This window comes from Thamnophis sirtalis, unplaced genomic scaffold (assembly GCF_051295495.1).
Source record: "Thamnophis sirtalis isolate CommonGarterSnake01/CBP01778 unplaced genomic scaffold, rThaSir2_p1.2 scaffold_5, whole genome shotgun sequence".
NCBI classification, from domain to species: Eukaryota; Metazoa; Chordata; class Lepidosauria; order Squamata; family Natricidae; genus Thamnophis; species Thamnophis sirtalis.
In genome coordinates this window covers 12,794,794-12,816,227 of record NW_028261385.1, presented here as the reverse complement: position 1 = coordinate 12,816,227, position 21,434 = coordinate 12,794,794, and the positions used below count along the sequence as shown (strand labels likewise).

Genomic DNA, 21,434 nt, shown 5'->3' with positions numbered 1-21,434 from the left:
CTGGTTCACTGCCAGCTGATAGTCAGAGTTATCGGTTCACCCGAACTGGTCCGAACCGGTCGAATCCCACCCCTGGTTACAATTCATCGTGTTAAAACTGAATTTTAGAGGAGAATAATCACGGATACTAGTTTAAGCCAACTTCTGTCCCTTTATTTACCACCTCTCTTTATGAAACCCTTCTGTCTGAACAATTTCCTTTGGGTGCTCTGCTAGACAGGCTCCATTGATGTCTTTGAGTTTGTTATCGGGCAGATCCTCCGGCTTGGTGCAAAGTTTTAAGGCCCTGGAGATGAAGACATCCAAGTCAAACTGAGGGTCAGCTTTCTTGTCGACTTCCTTAGGTTCTTTGTGGAGACACGGAGGAGAAGACGGCAGACTCCGTTCCTGAATCTCCGGAAGAGCGTTGGGGCAGTCGAGTCCCGTCTGGGTGCTTGTGACCCACTGTGCGATCTCCAGGAAAAGGTTGGACGGTTCTTCCTCTAGCGTTATCTCTGGCGCGGGGGCAATAGACGCTCTTTTCCAATGGGACAAGTCTAGGATGAGCTTGGGTTCGGAATAGTGGTGGAGCTTGCTATCCCTCCACAACAACTTGTCTAAGTAAGAAGGTGAGCCAACTTTATAATCACAGGAGTGACCAGAGTCCCCTTCAAACGTTCGGTCCATTGAGGAATGCGATTGCTCCAAAAATCTCTCCGAGCTACTCTGCGAATATTTGCGGGGATCCACTTGAGCTTCCTCGGCGGTAGATTCGGATCCTGCGCGGGGATCTCGCTGCACCTCATCCAAATCGTGGCATTTTTCGTGTCGCCATTCCAAATCCGAGGATAAGCTTACTTGGTATCTGTTTATTTGAAATAACTACAGGGTTAGACACAAATGAAACATTTCACATGTAATAGTTACCGTATTTTTCGGAGTATAAGACGCACCGGAGTATAAGACGCACCAAGATTTTGAAGAGGTAAATTAAAAAAAAAGTTTTTGTACTCTGCAGACCTCCCAAACCGTCTGTACACCTCATTTTTCATGAAAAACTAGGCATGCAGAGAGTTTGAGAGGCCTGCAAAGTGCTCCTGGGGGCTGAGGGGGGGCAAAATGAGCAAAAAAAACGCCCTGTTTGTTGCTCATTTTTGCCCTCCCCAGCCCCCAGGAGCACTTTGTAGGTCTCCCAAACCCTCTGCCTGTCCATTTTTGCAAAGGGGGCAGGGATTCGGGAGGCCAAAATGCTGAATTCAGTGTATAAGATGCACCCAGATTTTCACCCTCTTTTTTGGGTGGGAAAGGTGCGTCTTATGCCCTGAAAAATATGTTGTATCTTATGATTTATGATGATTGTATTTTATGATTAAGATCATTATTTATCACTTGTTGCCTGTATGTATACTATGAGCTTCTGAATCAGAGACAAATTCGTTGTGTGTCCAATCACACTTGGCCAATAAATTATTCTATTCTATTCTATTCTATTCTATTCTATTCTATTCCATTCCATTCCATTCCATTCCATTCCAAAACTTTAAAAGTAAAGAAGAAAGCAAATCAAGTTTGGAATAGAATTCTCAGACCTTCTGTGTTTCTGCGTAATTCATCCTAGAGAAGAAACGTACCTATCCCAGTTGGAGATCTGGCTGTGATTAGCTTCCATCAACAAAATGTCATCAATCTCATCCTCAATCCGGAAAGGGTGCTGAGAAACAGGTTCATCCTCAGGGCAGTAGTACGGCCTCATAAAAGGATGCTGAAGGCCCATCTCTGCTGTCAACCGGTCCATCGGATTGAAGGTCAGTATCTTTTCCAAAAAGTCGATAGCTGCAAGAGGCAGAATATAGAATCAAACCAAGAGTACATACCCCTGGCCCAGGGTTGCAAATTACAAGTCATCCTCAACTTACAACCACCGCAGCACTTCTATGGTCACATGATCAAAAATTCGGGCCCTTGGCAACTGGCATGTATTTATGACGGTTACAGTGGCTCGAAGTTATGCGATCACCATTAGGAAAGTCCAGTGGTGGGATTCAAATAATTTAACAACCGGTTCTCTGCCCTAATGACCAGCTGGGTAGGCGTGGCTTGGTGGTCATGTGACTGGGTGGGCATGGCCAACTCAACATCACTCAGGTCGATGGGTGCTTGGCTTTAGCTGTTACAATGTAGCAAGGGTTAACCGGAGAGGCAGTTTCTGTAAGCAGGGCATTAAAGATTAGACTAGAAACAACACCAGAATGTTTCCTTCCTGCCTTCCTTACAGGATTAGCCCTGTAAAGTGGGGAAAAAAAACAAAAGGAGATTTCTCCCAACAACCGGTTCTCCGAACTGCTTAGAAAGTTAACAACCGGTTCTCCCGGATAGGTGCGAACTGGCTGAATCCCACCACTGGCAAAGTCAATGGGGAAGCCAGACTCACTTACCAAACATGTTACTAATTTAACAACTGTGGCAAGGAAAAGTCATCAAATGGGATAAAGCTCACTTAGCTGTCTTGCTTAGCAACAGAAACTTTGGGCTCAATTATGGTCGTAAGTCGAGGACGACCTGTACATTATCTGCACAATAAACAGAATCCCTCCTGCGGTCAGAGAAGGGATCAAACGTGAAGCTCAATTGTTAGCCCCAGACCAGGAAATCAACACCACTGGAAGGCTACAGCTACTTTTCTTGAGCTTGGCTATAATAATAGAACCCTGCAAGTCTGAGGAAGCTCCTCTTCCTCCTTCTCCTGTGTCTGTCTGGGGCTGTGATGGCAAACCTATGACACATGGGCTGGAGCTGGCATGCAGAGCCATCTCTCCGGGCATGCCAGGCATTGCCAGTTGCTCTTCCAGGTTCCAGTGGGTTTTTGCACGCGGAGAAGCGCCGGAAATCGGAAGAGCAGCTCCATGGTGCAAGCCAGCTGGTCTTCATATATACATACATGCCAGAAACTGGAAGATCGGGTGACCAGCGCGCAGGCGCCCTCTGGAAACTGGAAGTTCAGCTTCCCCGCAAGCGCATGCGTACCGGGGGAACTGCTCTTGCAGTTTCCGGCGCTCCCATGCGTATGCACTGGGGAGCTGCTGTTCTGGTTTCCAGCACTCCCCGCACACTCAAGAAGGCCGAAAAGGTTCGCCAACACTGGTCTAGGGTCTATGACAATTCGCGGTGGCCAACCTGCCACAGGACAACTCACCACAGCCAACTCACCATGGGACAACTGGCTGTGGGACAAAAAGCTACTGTAATATCAAAGAAATTGTGGAATAGAATAATTAAAGAAAGGATGCAAAAAGAGGGATAAAATGAAATGCGAATGACAAAAAAAACACTTTTTAAATTTTATTTTAAATAATTACATTGGATTGTTAAATCGATCCTCTGTGAGTTGGCTCGTGCCAAGCTATCCCTTGACGAGTTGGCTGCAGCGTGTTGTCTATGCCAGGGGCGTCAAACTCGATTTCATTCAGGGTCACATCAGGATTGTGTTTGACCTTGGGTGGGCGTGGCCAGTGTGGGCGTGACATTCAGGCTCCATTTTCGGCCATGACAGCCATCCCGGGCTCCGTTTTTGGCCACGACAGCGTTCTGCAGCCCTCTGCCAGCAAAAACAGAGCTTGGGGAGGCCGCACACAGCCGGCTTGGGCTCCGTTTTCGGCCACGACAGCCTTCTGCAGCTGTCAGCCTCTGTTTTGCTGCTTGCTTTTTGGCTGCCATTGAAATGGGGAGGGGGGGGGCATGGTATTTGGGTGAGGGAAGTAATCTGTGCAGGAGAGACTGTAATAAGGGAGTTGTTGTCACCATCTACTGCGCATGTGGCAGAGAGAGGGGTTGCCGCCAAGACCAACTGTCCGGCATACCAACCTGATGATGATTTTTGAAGATGTCTCCCACATGACACCTGTGGAGTGTTTGGATTGGACTATGGGATAGGGTTACCAAGGGGAAGGGATTGGGTGACATATTGATACCTATGATTACGCGCGCTTTTGCCTCAGATCTTGCTTTGCCTAGCTACTATCTACTCACGACCAGTAAAAGTACTCTTAATTCTGCAAAATGGAGTTGAGTGGTTTCTTTCTTGGTTACTGAGCGAAGCAGCCCTGACGGCAGCCCTTCTGCCAGCAAAAACAGAGCTTGGGAGGGTTGAGCTAAACTTCCTTTTCGCTAGCAGAGGCAGCATGGGCTGGTCCTTCGCTATTTCTAGAGCAGGCTCATCGGCCAGATCTAAGCACCCCGTGGGCCGAATCTGGTCCTGGGTCTTGAGTTTGACATCCCTGGTCTATGCTCTGTCCAAATGTTATCTGGATGTCCTCAACTTCAGCAAATGCAGAGGTGGGCATCTGTGAGTTCGCCCAGGTTCGGGAGAACCCATAGCTAATGTTATGACCAGTTCAGAGAACCTCCAAATCTCACCCCTGGCTGGCCCCACCCACCCTGCCCCGCGCCTTCCACCCCTCCCCTCCTAGGAATCTCCACGTGACCCGTTTTTAATGCAAGTTAAGTGCAGGGCCCACGAGGAAGCTCAGGGAGGGGGGAAACAGGCTTCCCGGAAGCTCCAGAACCCTGGAAATGGGCCCCTTTCCGGCCTCCGGAGGGCCTCCAGAACCCGGGGGAGGCAGTTTTCGCCCACCTAGAGGCTCAAGGAAGGCAAAAATGGCACCCCTGCCATGGTTCAGGAGACCAACTGGGCCACGCCCACACGGCCGTGCCCACCCAGCAGCCCAGCAGAGAACCCGTTGCTGAAATTTCTGAAGCCCACCCCTGAGCAAATGTATAACTCCTTGTTGCCTTGGTAATGGATTCTGAACATTTCCATTGAGATACTTTTCCTTACTCTCTGAATCCATTAACTATGGAGTGTCCTTGTTCTTCATTCAAAAGCAGATCTCTAATTAAGTTTAATAGGAAATTTGACTTTTGGACATGTGGGGAATCCAGTATTCTTTTAAAATTAAGAGTTACCCCTGAAGCTGAGGCAACGAATATTTGGACACTATGACACTGAGCTCTGCCCTAAACTTGCTTTCCCCAAAAGTAAGCTTTATTGTGTTCAGTGAGGCTTTCTCTCCCAAAAGTGTCTTTGGATTGTTACTAATAGTGCATTTGGGGAGTAAATGGGGCTGAAATTGGAGCTTCATGGTCTCAAGACACTCTCAAAAGTCCTTAGGCTTCCATTCATTGGCCTTTACTTTTGCATCAGCAAAACACAATTAAGTTAACATAAATATTTTTAAAACATTAACTTGGAAATGCAGACAGGAATAGTGTAGAAAAGTTCAGATATTTACTGTGGAACTCCTTGTTATTGTTAAAGAACTGATCAAATATCAAAAATAGGCTTTTGATTTCTGATGATTACAATTTTTTAAGACCACAGGCAAAAATATATGTTCCAGGTAGTTGGGTTTTTTAAAATGCTTTTTATAGAATATTGGCTTTCATTTTTTGCAAAATGGAAACGTCGGCACATATTTAGAACAACCAGACTGCTTCATACATTATTTTTAAAATTCTTTGTTGACATTCATTTCACACTGATGTTTGAGGTAAAAACTTCTCAGAGTGGTTTATAAAATACCGTATTTTTCAGAGTATAAGACGCACCGGAGTATAAGACACAATTTCAAGCCAGCCTCCCTCAGCAACCAAGAAAGAAACCACTTAACTCCATTTCGCAGAATTAAGAGTACTTTTACTGGTTATGAATAGATAGCAGCTAAGCAAAGCAAGATCTGAGGCAAAAGCGCGCGAAATCATACATATCAGTATGTGACCCAACCCCCTCCCCTTGGTAACCCCATCCCTAGTCCAATCTGCAAATCCCTTAGGTGTCGTGTGAGTTCCACTTCAAAAAGCATCATCAGGTTGGTATGCAGGACAGTTGGCCTTGGCGGCTCCAATCACTATCTCCAGTATGTGCAGTAGATGGTGAGAACAAAACTCCCTTTACACAATCCCTCCTGTACTTAAAACTTCCCTTCCCAAATACCAGGCCTCCCCCTCCCCGTTTCAATGGCAGCCGAAAGCAAGTAGCGAAACAGAGGCTGACACGGACCAAGATTTTGAAGAGGCAAATTTTTTAAAAAAGTTTTTGCATTCTGCAGGCCTCCCAAAAATGGCCCGTTTTTCACGAAAACGGGCCTGCTTTTTTGTCAAAAAAAGGGCATGCATAGCCTTTAGAAGGCTTGTAGAGTGCTCCTGGGGTCTGGGGGGGGCAAAAACGAGCAAAAAACGGCCCTGTTTTTTGTCAAAAAAGGACATGCATAACCCTTAGGAGGCTTATACAGAAAAACAGCCTGTTTTTCGCTCATTTTTGCCCTCCCCAGCCCCCAGGAGCACTCTGGAAGCCCCCTAAAGGCTCTGCACAGCCATTTTTGCAAAGGGGGTGGAGTTTCAGGAGGTTAAAAATGCTGTATTCAGTGTATAAGATGCACCCAGATTTTCAGCCTCTTTTTTGAGGGAAAAAGCTCCGTCTTATACTCCGAAAAATACGATAATCTTCAAAGCAATTTATTTAAAAAAAACTCCAAAAGAAGCATTTAAGCCCGTTTAATAACTTCATGGATATCTCCATGAGATCACCATAAATTAAGCTCAGCTTGAATGTGTGTGTTTGAGTGCATACGCATCAGTGGTGGGTTTCAAAAAATTTTAGAACTTCATCTGTACGTGTGGCCTGCTTTGTGGGAGTGGCTTGCTGGCCATGTGACTGGGTGGGAGTGGCTTGGCAGTCATGTGACTGGGTGGGCGTGGCCAACTTGTAAAACCTGGTGAAACTCATTTAACAATACTCTTGCTTAGCAACCAAAATGTTGGCTCAGAAACTCTGGCATTTGAAGCACGCAAGTCTTAAAGCTGTCAAGTTACAAGACTCTTGCACCCCTAACCCTTTAGGGGGAGAAAACCCCAGGGGTGTTCAAACTTGACAGATTTAAGACTTGTGGACTTCAACTCCCAGAATTCCTCCTCCAGTCATGTTGGCTCAGGAACTCTGGCATTGAAGCATGCAAGTCTTAAAGCTGTCAAGTTACAAGACCCTTGCACCCCTAACCGTTTAGGAAAAAAAAACAGGGGTGTTTAAAATTGACAGCTTTAAGACTTGTGGACTTCAACTCCCAGAATTCCTCCTCTCACTCTTCATCTTGATGATGTACGGACGGGCGGGGAAAGGGAGCTGGAACCGGTTCTAAATGGCACTGTAGATTTGTGGAACCTCTTCTATAGAAGAGGTTAGAACTAGCAGGGACCCACCCCGATACACATACAGTATATTCATAGGTAAATGTCTATGGAGATTCTCAGTCATTTAGGTCATGGTTATCCCAAAGGTGCTTTTCAAGAGGCAACTTTCTTGTTTTTTTCTTTTGAAGAGGTTTCGCTTCTCATCCAGGAAGCTTCTTCAGTTCAGAGGTTGGGTGAGAAGCGAAACACCTTCAAAGAAAAACCAGAAAGTCCAGTTGCCTCTTGAGACAACCTGGATGACTGAGAATCTCCATAGACCAGTGTTTCTCAACCTTGGCAACTTGAAGATGTCTGGGAGTTGAAGTCCAGACATCTTCAAGTTGCTAAGGTTGGGAAACACTGCCATAGACATTTAGCAATGCAGAGCTGAAGCAGCTTCTTGGATGAGAAGCGAAACTTCTTCAAAGGAAAACAGTCCAGTTGCCTCTTCAAAAAGCATCTTTGGGACATCCACTCACAGGATTTTCCATTAAAAGGTGGGCCATATAGTTTCAATGTCCCAAGGTCATGTGATCACCATTTGCAACCTTTGGACAAATAAAGTCAACGGATAAGCCAGATCCTCTTAACCACCATGGCAAAAAAAGGGCCATAAAGTGGAGGAAAAACTCACTTAACAACTGAAATTTGGGGCTCAATTATGATCGGGCACTGAGGACTAGCTCTGTATACCAGCGGTCACCAACCGGTGGTTCGTGGACCTCACGCAGTCCGTGAGAAAATTTTAGTGGTCCACAGGAAAATTATTTGCATTTTTTTATATTGCACTTCATACTATTTATTTATTTTTAAAAAATTCATATTGATGGTCCGCATGATTTAAAATTATGAATTTAGTAGCCCCTGAGGTCTGAAAGGATAGTGACCCCTGCTCTATGGTACATATGTTCTCTTTTACATCAATGTTTTCCATGTTCTTTCTATCAGAGTAAAGTCTACAGCACCAGTTTCATTCCACAGAATATTTTTTTCAAAAGAAACGCTTTGGCTGATTGGTGAAATGAATATAGATTTATGAAGTCTCCCTGATAGTGCACCAGTGGTGGGATTCAAATAATTTAACAACTGGTTCTCTGCCCTAATGACCAGCTGGGTAGGTGGGGCTTGGTGGTCATGTGACTGGGTGGGCGTGGCCAACTCAAGGTCACTCAGGTCGATGGGCGCTTGGCCTTAGCTGTTCCAATGTAATAAGGGTTAACCGGAGAGGCAGTTTCTGTAAGCAGGGCAATAAAGATTAGGCTAGAAACAACACCAGAATGTTTCCTTCCTGCCTTCCTTACAGGATTAATCCTGTAAAGTGGGAAAAAACCAAAAGGAGATTTCTTCCAACAACCGGTTCTCTGAACTGCTTAGAAAGTTAACAACCGGTTCTCCCGAATAGGTGCGAACTGGCTGAATCCCACCACTGGCAAAGTCAATGGGGAAGCCAGACTCACTTACCAACCATGTTACTAATTTAACAACTGTGGCAAGGAAAAGGCTGCTGCGTGGCACTCGGCAGCGTCAGAGGCCCTCGACCGGATTGCGCCACTGCGGCCCCTCCGAGGCAGCGGATCCCGGAGACCACCTTGGTTCACCGAGGAGCTCCGGGAGATGAAGCGCCGGAGGAGATGCCTAGAGCACCGTTGGAGGTCCGATAAGTCCGCATCGAACCGAGCAATGGTAACCACCTGCACCAGGGAATATACTAGGGCACTTAGGGCAGCTAAAAGATCACATATAGCCTCCCTGGTTGCGTCCGCTGAGTCCCGTCCAGCCGCCCTGTTTAGGATAACCCGCTCCCTGTTGAACAAAAGGGAGGCGGGGGAACCCTTGCAGGGCAGAGCTGAAGAATATGCCCAATTCTTAGCGGACAAAATTGCTCGGTTTCGGACGGACTTGGACTCCACACCTGCAGTTCCAGCCGAGACTCAGAGGGACCAAGTTCAACAGCTCTGGGTTGAGTTTCAGGAGGTTACCCCCGGGGATGTGGACAAGGCCATGAGAGCTGTGAGTTCCTCCACCTGTGCTTTGGATCCGTGTCCCTCATGGCTGGTTTCTAACTGCAGTGAGGTGACACGAGGCTGGATCCAGGCGGTAGTAACCGCCTCCCTTCGGGAGGGGAACTTCCCCGCCGCACTGAAGGCGGCGGTGGTGAGACCCCTCCTGAAGAAGTCATCCCTTGATCCAGCTGTCCTTAATAACTACCGCCCGGTCTCCAACCTCCCCTTTCTGGGGAAGGTTGTTGAGAAGGTGGTGGCCTTCCAGCTCCAACGGTCCTTGGAGGAAGCAGACTATCTAGACCCCTTCCAGTCAGGCTTCAGACCCGGTTACAGCACTGAAACCGCCTTGGTCGCATTGATGGATGATCTCTGGAGAGCCAGAGATGAAGGACATCCCTCCATCCTGGTCCTCCTTGACCTCTCAGCGGCTTTCGATACCATCGACCATGGTATCCTTCTGCGAAGACTGCGGGAGGTGGGAGTGGGAGGCACCGTGTTACGGTGGTTCTCCTCCTACCTCTCGGACAGGTCGCAGTCGGTGTTAGTAGGAGGGCAGAGATCGTCCCCAAGGCCCCTAAAATATGGGGTGCCGCAGGGTTCGGTCTTATCCCCCCTACTATTTAACATTTACATGAAACCGCTGGGAGAGATCATCCGTAGGCACGGGATTAGATACCATCAATATGCGGACGATACTCAATTGTATCTGTCCGCCCCGTGCCAAATCAATGAAGCGGTTGACGTAATGGACCGGGGACTCGAAGCCGTCATGGACTGGATGAGGATTAACAAGCTTGTGCTCAACCCAGAAAAGACCGAGTGGCTGTTGTGTTTTCCTCCCAAAAATTCGGCCATTAATCCAACACTCAGGCTGGGGGGTCAAATTCTACACCCCTCAGAGAGGGTTCGCAACTTGGGAGTCCTCCTGGATCCACAGCTGTCATTCGACCATCATATAGCAGCTGTGACCAGGGGGGCATTCGCCCAGGTACGCCTGGTGCGCCAGTTGCGACCCTACCTGAACCGGGAGGCTCTCACAACAGTCACTCGGGCCCTCGTGATCTCTAGGCTGGAATACTGCAATGTGCTCTACATGGGGCTGCCCTTGAGGAACATCCGGCGACTTCAGCTAGTACAGAACGCAGCCGCGCGAGTGATCGCGGGTGCACCCCGATTCACCCGCATTACACCTATCCTCCGCGAGCTGCGCTGGCTACCTGTCGATCTCCGGATGCGCTTCAAGGTGCTATTGACCACCCATAAAGCCCTACATGGCAGTGGATCTGGATACTTGAGAGACCGCCTTCTGCCAATTACCTCCCTACGGCCTATAAGATCTCATAGGTTGGGCCTCCTCCGCATCCCATCGGCCAGCCAATGTCGGCTGGCAACCACAAGGAGGAGGGCCTTCTCAGTAGCGGCCCCGACCCTTTGGAACGAACTCCCCGTAGAGATCCGTACCCTCACCACCGTCCAGGCCTTCCGCACAGCCTTGAAGAACTGGCTCGCCCGTCAGGCCTGGGGATAAGGACCATTACCCCGCCCGAATGTTGTATGCATGTTGCGTATTATTTTATTATGTGTTGTCGTCTTAGTACTGTATTGTATTGTATTCCCCTCTCCCTGGTTTCTGTGAGCCGCCCTGAGTCCCCTCAGGGAAAAGGGCGGCCTACAAATAAAATCAATTCCAATTCCAATTCCAAGTCATCAAATGGGATAAAGCTCACTTATCTGTCTTGCTTAGCAACAGAAACTTTGGGCTCAATTATGGTCGTAAGTCGAGGGCGACCTGTACATTATCTGTGCACATGATGTTTAGGAACCCCCCCCCAAAAAAAGGCCGTTTAATCACCCCATCCCCGTGACCCCCACCCAATCGCAAAGCCACCTTACCTTTGCTGTTGACTTCAGGAAGAAGCTTCCGTAAGGGTCGTTTCACTTCCCAGGTGCTATTGATGAAAGTTGGCATCACTTTGAGAAGTTCCTCCTTGTCCTCTTCGTGGAAAACAGGGATTGTTTCTAAAATGAGCTGCATCTGCTCCAACTCATGGCTTCCTAAACAAGCAAGACGAAGAGGCAGCCCTTGGGATATTGCAAGTCTCAGCACTCGCTCACCTAAGCAACTCAACATTTGTTTGGTTATCATAGCAAACTTATTTAATGTTGGGTTTTTGCCCTGGCATGAATCGCTTTTCTGTTCCAGCTCTGCTGTCAGATCCATGAATCTCCATTGAATTGAATTGAATTGAATTTATTGCATTTATATGCCGCCCTTTTCCCCGAAGGGGACTCAGGGCGGCTCACAATCCAAGTCAGGAAAGGGGGTACAGATAAGGGATAAAAAAAGACGAACACACAATTTACACAATTTAAAAGCACACAACAACCATACCATTCGGGGGGGGGGGGGCAAAAGCTCTTTAGCCCCGGGCCTGTCAGAACAGCCAGGTTTTAAGGGCTTTGCAGAAGGCCTGGAGGGTGGTGAGGGTTCGAATCTCCACGGGGAGCTCGTTCCAGAGGGTCGGAGCAGCCACAGAGAAGGCTCTCCTCCGGGTAGTCGCCAGTCGGCATTGGCCGGCGGATGGAATTCGGAGGAGGCCTAATCTGTGGGATCTGATTGGTCTATTGGAGGTAATTGGCAGCACGCGGTCTCTCAAGTACCCAGGTCCAATACCATGAAGGGCTTTATAAGTGACGACTAGCGCCATTCTTATAGCAATAGCAATAGCAATAGCAGTTAGACTTATATACCACTTCATAGGCCTTTCAGCCCTCTCTAAGCAGTTTACAGAGTCAGCATATTGCCCCCAACAACAATCCGGGTCCCCATTTTACCCCCTCGGAAGGATGGAAGGCTGAGTCAACCCTGAGCCGGTGAGATTTGAACAGCCGAACTGCAGAACTGCAGTGAGCTGAAGTAGCCTACAGTGCTGCATTTAACCACTGCGCCACCTCAGCTCTCTCTATATTCTTCGGGGGAAGAGGCGGACCCTGATTCATTGTGCATCTTTATTACACTTTGCATACTTTTATGTTTTATTACTCTCTCTCCCATATATCCTGCATCCTGTAACCATTGATTTATAACCTTTTAGCCTGGTGCCCAGGCACTCTGGCATTTTTGGGAAATGTAAGGGGAGGGAGGGCCATGTGGGTTGCAGAGGATGACCCCGAGAAAATTCCCTTATCACTTTCTCAGAGCTGCCGGTACAATAACATCTTCACACCTGCAGATTTGCTGAATCCACACTGGACTGTTGGGAGGGGTTTCTAAATCCTTTTATTCTAACTGTCTGGCCTGATTTGCTTTTGCCCTGCTATCACTTCTGTTCAATAAAAAGGTTCCTTTTGAAATGCTAAGTTTCGAGAGTCTTTACTTTCCTGAATAAGGAGGAGGGGCCAGGCCTTACAAAGGTGCCTTTTTAGTGATTTTTTGGGGGGCACCTAATGCAACCCATCTTACCCCCCCCCCCTCCCCAGAAGAGAGATGCCTCTCTGAGCTTCTTACAGTAAAGGGTCCTTCTCATATTATATTCTCCAAATTGGAAATACGTGGAACTGAAAATACGTAGCATTACATGGGATAATAACATTACAATCACATCAGAGGTGGGTTCCTACAGGTTCGCACCAGTTCGGTAGAACCGGTTCGTCAAATCCATCGAACCGGTTAGAAGAGATTCCACCAATGGACCCGGAAAGCAGGCAACACCTACAGAAGAGGTTTCAAAAATTTTTGAAACCCACCACTGAATCACATGTTGACAAAACAAAATAATACGAGTTGGAAGGGACCTTGTAGGTCATCTAGTCCACCACTGATGCCCAAGCAGGAGACCCTACATAATTTCTGATAGATGGCAGTCAGTCTCTTCTTGAAAGCTTCCAGCGATGAAGCACCCACAACTTCTGAAGGCAAGCAGTTGCTTGATTGTTCTCACTGTCAGAAAATTTCTCCTTATTTCCAGATTGAGTCTCTCCTTGGTTAGCTTCTATCCATTATTCCTTGTCTGGCCTTCAGGTAATTTGGAAAATATTATCCTCTCTGTGACAGCCCCTCAAGTATTGGAACCCTGATATCATGTTACCGTTCTTCATATGTTTTAGCCTCAAGTCCCCTAATCATCATTGCTGCTCTTCTCTACATGAGTTTAGTTGCTGCCAATGAACTAAATCAGGAGTCTCCAAACTTGGCAATTTTAAGACTCGTAGACTTCAACTCCCAGAATTCCTCAGCCAGCCTTGTCTTTAAGCAAGTCTTAAAGTCGCCAAGTTTGGAAACCCCTGCACTAAGTCAGGAATATCACTTGTCCCGACTGTGTTTTTTCAAACCTTCAGACTGAAGAAGCTTCTTGGATGAGAAATGAAACATCTTCAAGGAAAAACAAAGTCCAGTTGCCTTTTGAAAAAGCACCTCTGGGCTAAACATGACCGGGATGTCTGAGAATATCCATAGACAAATCTCACTTGTCTATCTTCACCACTAGAGGGAGAAAGGTAACCACAGTTTCTTATGTGTATGCTAAATAATCCCCCCCCCCCAAAAAAAGGAGAGTATTCTTTGAGTCAAACTGGATTCCAGGTAACTATGGACGACATATCGGCCGATTTTTTTTGGCAAAAGTAGAAAAAGGATTTGCTATTGTCTTCTGAATTGTTTTTTAAAAATAATATTTCTTGTATAATTTACAAACCCAGGGGGTCTTTGTGTCTTTCAAATCAGCTATGACCCTTTTAACCCTAACTAGCCAGTTCACCTTCTGAGACAATAAAGGTGAAGGTTCCCCTTGCACATATGTGCTAGTCGTTCCTGACTCTAGGGGGCAGTGCTCATCTCTGTTTCAAAACCAAAGAGCCAGCGCTGTCCGAAGACGTCTCCGTGGTCATGTGGCCGGCATGACTAAATGCCGAAGGCGCATGGAACGCTGTTACCTTCCCACCAAAGGTGGTCCCTATTTTTCTACTTGCATTTTTTTACGTGCTTTCGAACTGCTAGGTTGGCAGAAGTTGGGACAAGTAACGGGAGCTCACTCTGTTACACAGCGCTAGGGATTCGAACCACTGAACTGCCGACCTTTCTGATCGACAAGCTCAGCGTCTTAGCCACTGAGCCGCCATGTCCCTATTTTGTCTAAGACAATAGATCTACTCAAATCTTTTCTTGGTGTCCACAGTGACTAGGAATTTTGACAGATGAATCGCACTGAGAGGATACAGTAAATATTTCACTTTTGAGGACATTCCTGTAACAAGCGATGAGAAACAAAATGGGCAGGCAAACTTTAATATTGAAACAACACAGCGGGATAACAGCAAATCCTTGCCTTTACACAGTGATGTTGCCTTTACCCAACACGCTTTGTTCAGTTATTGTGTTAACTCATTTCCTAAATTCAAACTGTATACAGGTAGTTCTCGACTTACAACAATTCACTTACTGACCATTTAAAGTTACAGCACTGAAAAAAGGGACATGACCATTTTTCGCACATATGACCGTTGCAACATCCCCACGGTCACGTGATTTTCATTTGGGTGCTTGACAACTGGTTCATATTTATGACAGTTGCAATGTCCCAAGGTCATGCGATCCCCTTTTGCGACCCTCTGAAGAGCAAATTCAACAGGGAAGCCAGAATCATTTAACAACAGTGTTACTAAATTAACTATTGCAGGGATTCGCTTAACAAATGTGGCAAGAGAAGCCATAAAATGGGGCAAAGCTCACTTAACAAATTTCTCACTTAGCAACATAAATTCTAGGCTCAACTGTGGTCGTAAGTCGAGGACTACCTGTATCACAACAACAATGAAGTGAAAGGGATAGAGTATATGCATTTAGGGTGTCATGCCTCAGCATATAACTATATACTGTTGTTGCGCTCTACCCCCATCTAGTGGCCTGAGGGACAAATATGTCCAAACACGTAATCTTTATATACCGTTGTTGCGCTCTACCCCCATCTAGTGGCCTGAGGGACAAATATGTCCAAACACGCAATCTTTATATACCGTTGTTGCGCTCTACCCCCATCTAGTGGCCTGAGGGACAAATATGTCCAAACACGCAATCTTTATATACCGTTGTTGCGCTCTACCCCCATCTAGTGGCCTGAGGGACAAATATGTCCAAACACACAATCTTTATATACCGTTGTTGCGCTCTACCCCCATCTAGTGGCCTGAGGGACAAATATGTCCAAACACACAATCTTTATATACCGCTGTTGCGCTCTACCCCCATCTAGTGGACTGAGGGACAAATATGTCCAAACACACAATCTTTAAATACCGTTGTTGCGCTCTACCCCCATCTAGTGGCCTGAGGGACAAATATGTCTAAACACACAATTTTAATATACTGTTGTTGCTCTCTAGACCAGTGGTGGGATTGAAACAATTTTACTACCGCTTCTGTGGGCGTGGCTTTGTGGGCATAGCAGGGGAAGGATACCAAGGGGTAATCTCCATTCCCTCCCCACTCTCAAAATTTCCGCTACCGGTTCTACAGAACCTGTCAGAACTGGCTGCATACCCCCTCTGCACTAGCCCCACCTAGTGGCCACAGAGACAAATACCAATTATATTGTTTGAAGCTGACCCAACCCCTTTACCCATCAGCCTGCACTCTCAAAACAAGTGCACACTAGGAATCCAGGCTCCCTTTTCCTTTAACATTTGGAGAAGGCAGAAGCACAAAGAAGAATCCATCTTAATCTATGGTACATGGTCATCCAAGGACAAACCCACATCCCATACACACAGAGCATTGCTGGTGAGATTTAAATTGCTTGTATTTATTAATTGTTATGTTCAGCAGGAACTTAATACTGTCTATCTTGTATTTGGTTCTCCTTCCATGTATCCCTATTTTCCCCAGTTTCACCATATCCTGTTCTTTCAATAAAACATCCAGATCTACCCACACGATCTGTTTCATTGGAGGATAGGTGGGTTGAGCTGGCTGTCAAGCTGCACACAGACTAACATGTAGGATATAACATAGGGCAAAGCAATCTACAGGGCGGGGCATAACCTTTTCCTAGGGGGTCACAGCAACACTTGTAATAACAACACAAATAATTCATACACCATTTGAAAGCCCATCAAAAACTGAGTTTATTGACACGATTTAATAGTCAGTATGACCACCATTAGCCCTTCGAACAGCATTCAAACGAGGTGGATAAGAACACAACAAATCTTCAAACAGTTCCGTTCGATTTTCCAGATTTTTCAACACAGTTTCCAAATTCATTCTCAAAGTTTCAACCGAATATCGATTTTGACCTTGCTCCTGAATCATCAGAGCTTCCACTTCATCCTTAATTATGGCCCCAATGTTCTCTGCCGGATTGAAACATGAACGATATCGACAAATCGTTCGCAATCCGACTTGCATCGGGATTTTCGTCATTTTCACAGCCAAGAAACTGCATTGGGTTTTGAAGGATAAAGGGGAATCCTGGGATGGCAGTTATTTCCGTGAGAAAATTTTATTGGAGAATGTCATTCCATTTCTCAGTGATCCAGACAATGTCTTGGTGGTTGGTGAGGCTGTCTTTCTTCATGACAAAGCTCCTTGCATGCGTGCAAATGCGACTCAGCAATTGTTAAAGGAAAACAATGTCGAATTTTGGGGCAATGACGTCTGGCCGGGAAATTCGCCAGATCTCAATCCGGCAGAGAACATTGGGGCCATAATTAAGGATGAAGTGGAAGCTCTGATGATTCAGGAGCAAGGTCAAAATCGATATTCGGTTGAAACTTTGAGAATGAATTTGGAAACTGTGTTGAAAAATCTGGAAAATCGAACGGAACTGTTTGAAGATTTGTTGTGTTCTTATCCACCTCGTTTGAATGCTGTTCGAAGGGCTAATGGTGGTCATACTGACTATTAAATCGTGTCAATAAACTCAGTTTTTGATGGGCTTTCGAATGGTGTATGAATTATTTGTGTTGTTATTACAAGTGTTGCTGTGACCCCCTAGGAAAAGGTTATGCCCCGCCCTGTAAAACAAAAAGAGGGGTTAAAATCCATCTTAACAAGCTATTTTTAACCTGGTTAAGCACGAGGCATAGACATATCCCAAAAGAAAGCACGGACTGAATCAGTTTCAACAACAAGCGAGCGAGAAGGAGAAAAGTGAAGAAATACACAAGGGGAAAGATTTAGCTAAACAAATCTTCTGCATGTGTCTCTACTTCCAGAGTCTGAGTTTCAATTATTCAGAGGGGAAGGTTTTTAGGAACAGATTTCAGAGAAATTCAACCATGGGTGTCAAACTCACAGCCCACGGGCCAGATGCATTACGTGCTGGCCACGCCCACCCCCAGTTTAGCAAAGGGGGGGGGGGGGTAAGTTGCAATACATCACATGATTATGTGACGACCCAAGTTTGACATCCCTGATATAAAGGAAGATTTTTGCAGTTATAAACTCATACTTTTTTGGGGTCTTGGCTAAAGTTTCCTATTCTTGGCCACCTTTAAGACAGGTGGACTTCAACTCCCAGAATTCTCCAGCCAGCTGCTGATTAGGGAATTTTGGGAGTTGAAGTCCACACATCTTAAAGTGACCAAGAATGAGAAAGCCTGATCTTGGCCATTCCTCACTTCTCTCTTTTTACATAGCTGGCACAGTAAAAAAAAAAAAAAAGTCAAAATAGTAGCTGCAACCATGTGGGTAACTTAGAATAGAATAACAAAGTGGGAAGGGACCTTGGAGGTCTTCTAGTCCAACCCCCTGCTTAGTCAGGAAACCCTAAAGCACTCCAGACAAATGGTTATCCAACATCTTCTTAAAAACTTCCAGTGTTGGAGCATTCACAACTTCTGGAGGCAAGTTGTTCCGCGGATTAATTGTTCTAACTTTCAGGAAATTTTTCCTAGGTTGCTTCTCTCCTTGATTAGTTTCCATCCATAGTAAAACATCTCAGGATTTTTTTTTTAATCGGATAAATGAGGTTTCACAGTGAAATCTTGAAGGAAAAATTGCTGGGGGGAAATGGTATGTAGTAGATAGAAAGTAATATTCTAACATTTGATGCTGGAGTTGGGAAGTGAATATTTCTCCTAATAGAATTTGATACAAAAATATTTTTTTTCTTTCCAAATTTAGCTATTGGTGCCCAAGAACAAAATGAAGGCAGGAGTACAACTGCACATACCAATTAAGGAGCATTTTTTAAAATAAGTAAATGGCCACAAGGGCTATTTGTGCTTCAAAAAGGATCCAAGGAATATTTTTAGCTACCACCAAGATGGGGGTACCAGGGATAAGAGAGTTACATAAATATCTTCCCTTGCACAATCTCTGTGCAAACTGCTTACAAAAAGAAAAAGAAAAAGCTATTAGCTCTGGAAAGCAAGATTATATTCTGCTGTAAGGGGCTAAAAAAATGGAGGGGGGATTTATTAACAGAAAATAATTACAAGTCATGAGTAAGGACAAAACTATGTCCAGGAAGAAATTTAATTTCATCCCACATTTCTTATTTCTGAAACCATTAGCTGAAGACATTCAAATTAAACTGGAAGCAAAGCACCCTTAAGAATATGGTGTATTTGTTTTGTTGCTGTTGAAATCTCATTAGTGTAGCTTAAATTATTAACTATCTCAAATCAGCAGCTGAATGGAGGATGCAGCCAGTGTGATCTTAAAATTAGTGTAGCTTCTCACTCCTAAACGCTGAGTCAGATATTAATAAAAAGTTTTAATTGTGTCAGAGGTGATGATGGGTCACAAATCTATTTCAGAGAAAATGATTTTCTGTGTCATCAAGAATCAGTTTTGTTTTGGTATTATTAAGGTTGGTCACATAGCCAGTTATTTAAATTAGATTTGGCATATTTTTATCCACCTATTGAGTCCTTCCTAAGGACCTCAGTCAAGCAGATGGTTTGATGGCATGTTAAAGGTATCGTCACAGGATGTAAATAGTTCCAAATAGGCCTTTTGCAATTGATTGATGGGGATTCTGTCAATGCCACTAGTGTTCCAAGTGGTGCTTCAGATGTTTTACAATGGCACCCAGGACCTTGAGTACTATTCCTCCTCCTCCTGATTTTCTACATTTCTTCTTGTTATGTTTTGCTGTCACTTTTTCTCCTCCTCCTCCTCCTCCTCCTCCTCCTCCTCCTCCTCCTCCTCCTCCTCCTCCTCCTCCTCCTCCTCCTCCTCCTCCTCCACCACCTCCACCTCCACCTCCACCTCCACCTCCTCTTTCTCCTCTTTCTCCTCCTCCTCTTTCTTCTGCTGCTGCTTCTGCTCCTCCTCCTCCTTCTTCTCCCCCTCCGCCTCTTCCTTTTCCTCCCAATGTAAAAACACTGCTGTGGTTCTTTAGCTGGTGGTAGCCTTCACGCACATCAACTTCTTCCTTTTTCTAAAGATGTGCCAAAACCGTCCATACGCGCGTGCCCACTCACTTGCGCATGCACGCATGACCACCATCACCACTATCCACCTGTGCATGTGCATGAGAAAAACCCTGTGTGCACATGCATGCACACCCCCCTCCCCACAGGGGTGGGGACTTTTTGCCCTCTCCAAGCTCCGGAGCTTTCCTGAAGCCTGGGAGGGTGAAAATAGCCTTCCCTGGCCTTCCGGAGGTCCAGGGAAGGCCTTTTTCACCCTCCCCAGGCTCAGGAAAGCCTCTGGTGCCTGAGGAGGGCAAAAAACGTCCCACTGGCCCAGGAACGAACTTCCGGTTGGCCTGTTGGGCCTGTTTTTCGGCCTCCCCAGGCTCTGGAGGCTTTTCTGAAGCCTGAGGAGGGCGAAAATGACCTCCCTCAGCCCTCTGGAAGGCCAAAAAAATCAGCTGGCTGACACACACATGTGCGCCGAAGCTGAAGGCTGCCGTGCCGGCTAATATGGCTCTGCCATAGGTTTGCCATCAGGGACCTGGGATGTGCTGAGCACAGACTGAGATAGGCAGATGGCTGCTGCTTCATGGTGTTAAATATTATTATGCTTCGTCACACAGCCAGCCAGCTGTTTAGACTGGATTTGACGTTGTTATCCAATCATTATTCTGATTAATTATTATTTAAACTTGCATGCCACCCAGCTCTTCGACATCTATGCGCCGCTCTCAACATTCAGACAAAGAAATGACAATAACATGAATCACAAAGATGACAAAGCATTGCAGACAATGAATCAATACTTAAATCTTGCTATTTTCTCATTCATTCTTCCCTGTTCACTTTGGGGGCGGGTAGTGTTGTGTGTGAATTAGTAACAACGTAAAGCTGCAGCTTTCTTTGGTAGAGAAACATTTGTTTTAAAAGAGATGGTGGAAAAAATAGTGAAGATTGCTTGGACACACTAGGCATGGTAGCCTTGGTCAAAATCCAAAACCTAAAATTGCATTCAATAACTATTTTCTGTTTATCTCAAAACAAACCTCCACTAGAGCAGGGGTCCCTAACCTTTCGGACCTCAGGGACCACTAAATTCATAATTTTAAATTCCGCGGACCACTAATACGATGTGCCTAATGACCCTCTGGGTGGGCGTGGCTAGGTGGTCATGTGACTGGGTGGGCATGGCCAACTCGATGTCACTCATGTGGAGGGGTGCCTCACCAGCCTCTACTCACCCCTTCCCTGCCAACCGTTCCCCCCTCCCCGCCCGGACTCCTTAAAAAAAATCTTTTTAAAAAAGTGTTTGAAGACTGTTACAAGGCCCCTGCTGTTTTCATTCTCAAAGCTATACATCTCCGGGTCCTTCAAGCCCTTTCGCAGGATTTATTTTCTAGTCCCCAGATCATCCTTGCTGCCCTTCTCTGAATTAATTAACCATCTCAAGAGGCAATAAGAGACAAGCGGCTTAGATGATTCATGGGAAAAATAAGCCTACTGAAAATTAATTCCAACGACAACCCCTTACGCAAAGAGCCAGAATAAATCTGTTTCCAAACTTTGAGTGTGTGGTTTCACTGTTTTTATATATAACCCTTACACAAACAAGCATCATCTACCAACCAAAGGCAAGCGAAGATCCTAAGAAGTGCCAAAAGTAAATAAGTAAACAAAAACAAACAAATAAATAACAAAACAAGGTAGGGAAAAGAATGCATTAACATACTTAACATACATAGAGCCGAGGTGGCGCAGTGGTTAAATGCAGCACTGCAGGCTACTTCAGCTGACTGCAGTTCTGCAGTTCGGCTGTTCAAATCTCACCGGCTCAGGGTTGACTCAGCCTTCCATCCTTCCGAGGTGGGT

At 45.8% G+C, this 21,434-nt stretch overlaps 1 protein-coding gene across 1 annotated transcript in view; it reads right to left on the bottom strand.

Moving 5' to 3' along the window:
- Window positions 1–131: 131 nt before the first annotated feature.
- The window catches only part of MAPK4 (mitogen-activated protein kinase 4), a 52,209-nt gene continuing 30,906 nt past the window's right edge, over window positions 132–21,434 (bottom strand). Inside the window, exons 4-6 of the mRNA XM_087715326.1 lie at window positions 11,097–11,258; window positions 1,611–1,812; window positions 132–844 (exon numbers count right to left, since the gene is read on the bottom strand). Coding sequence (XP_087571452.1) covers window positions 157–844; window positions 1,611–1,812; window positions 11,097–11,258 — 1,052 coding nt within the window. The 3' untranslated portion in view covers window positions 132–156. The remainder of the gene's footprint in view (window positions 845–1,610; window positions 1,813–11,096; window positions 11,259–21,434) is intronic.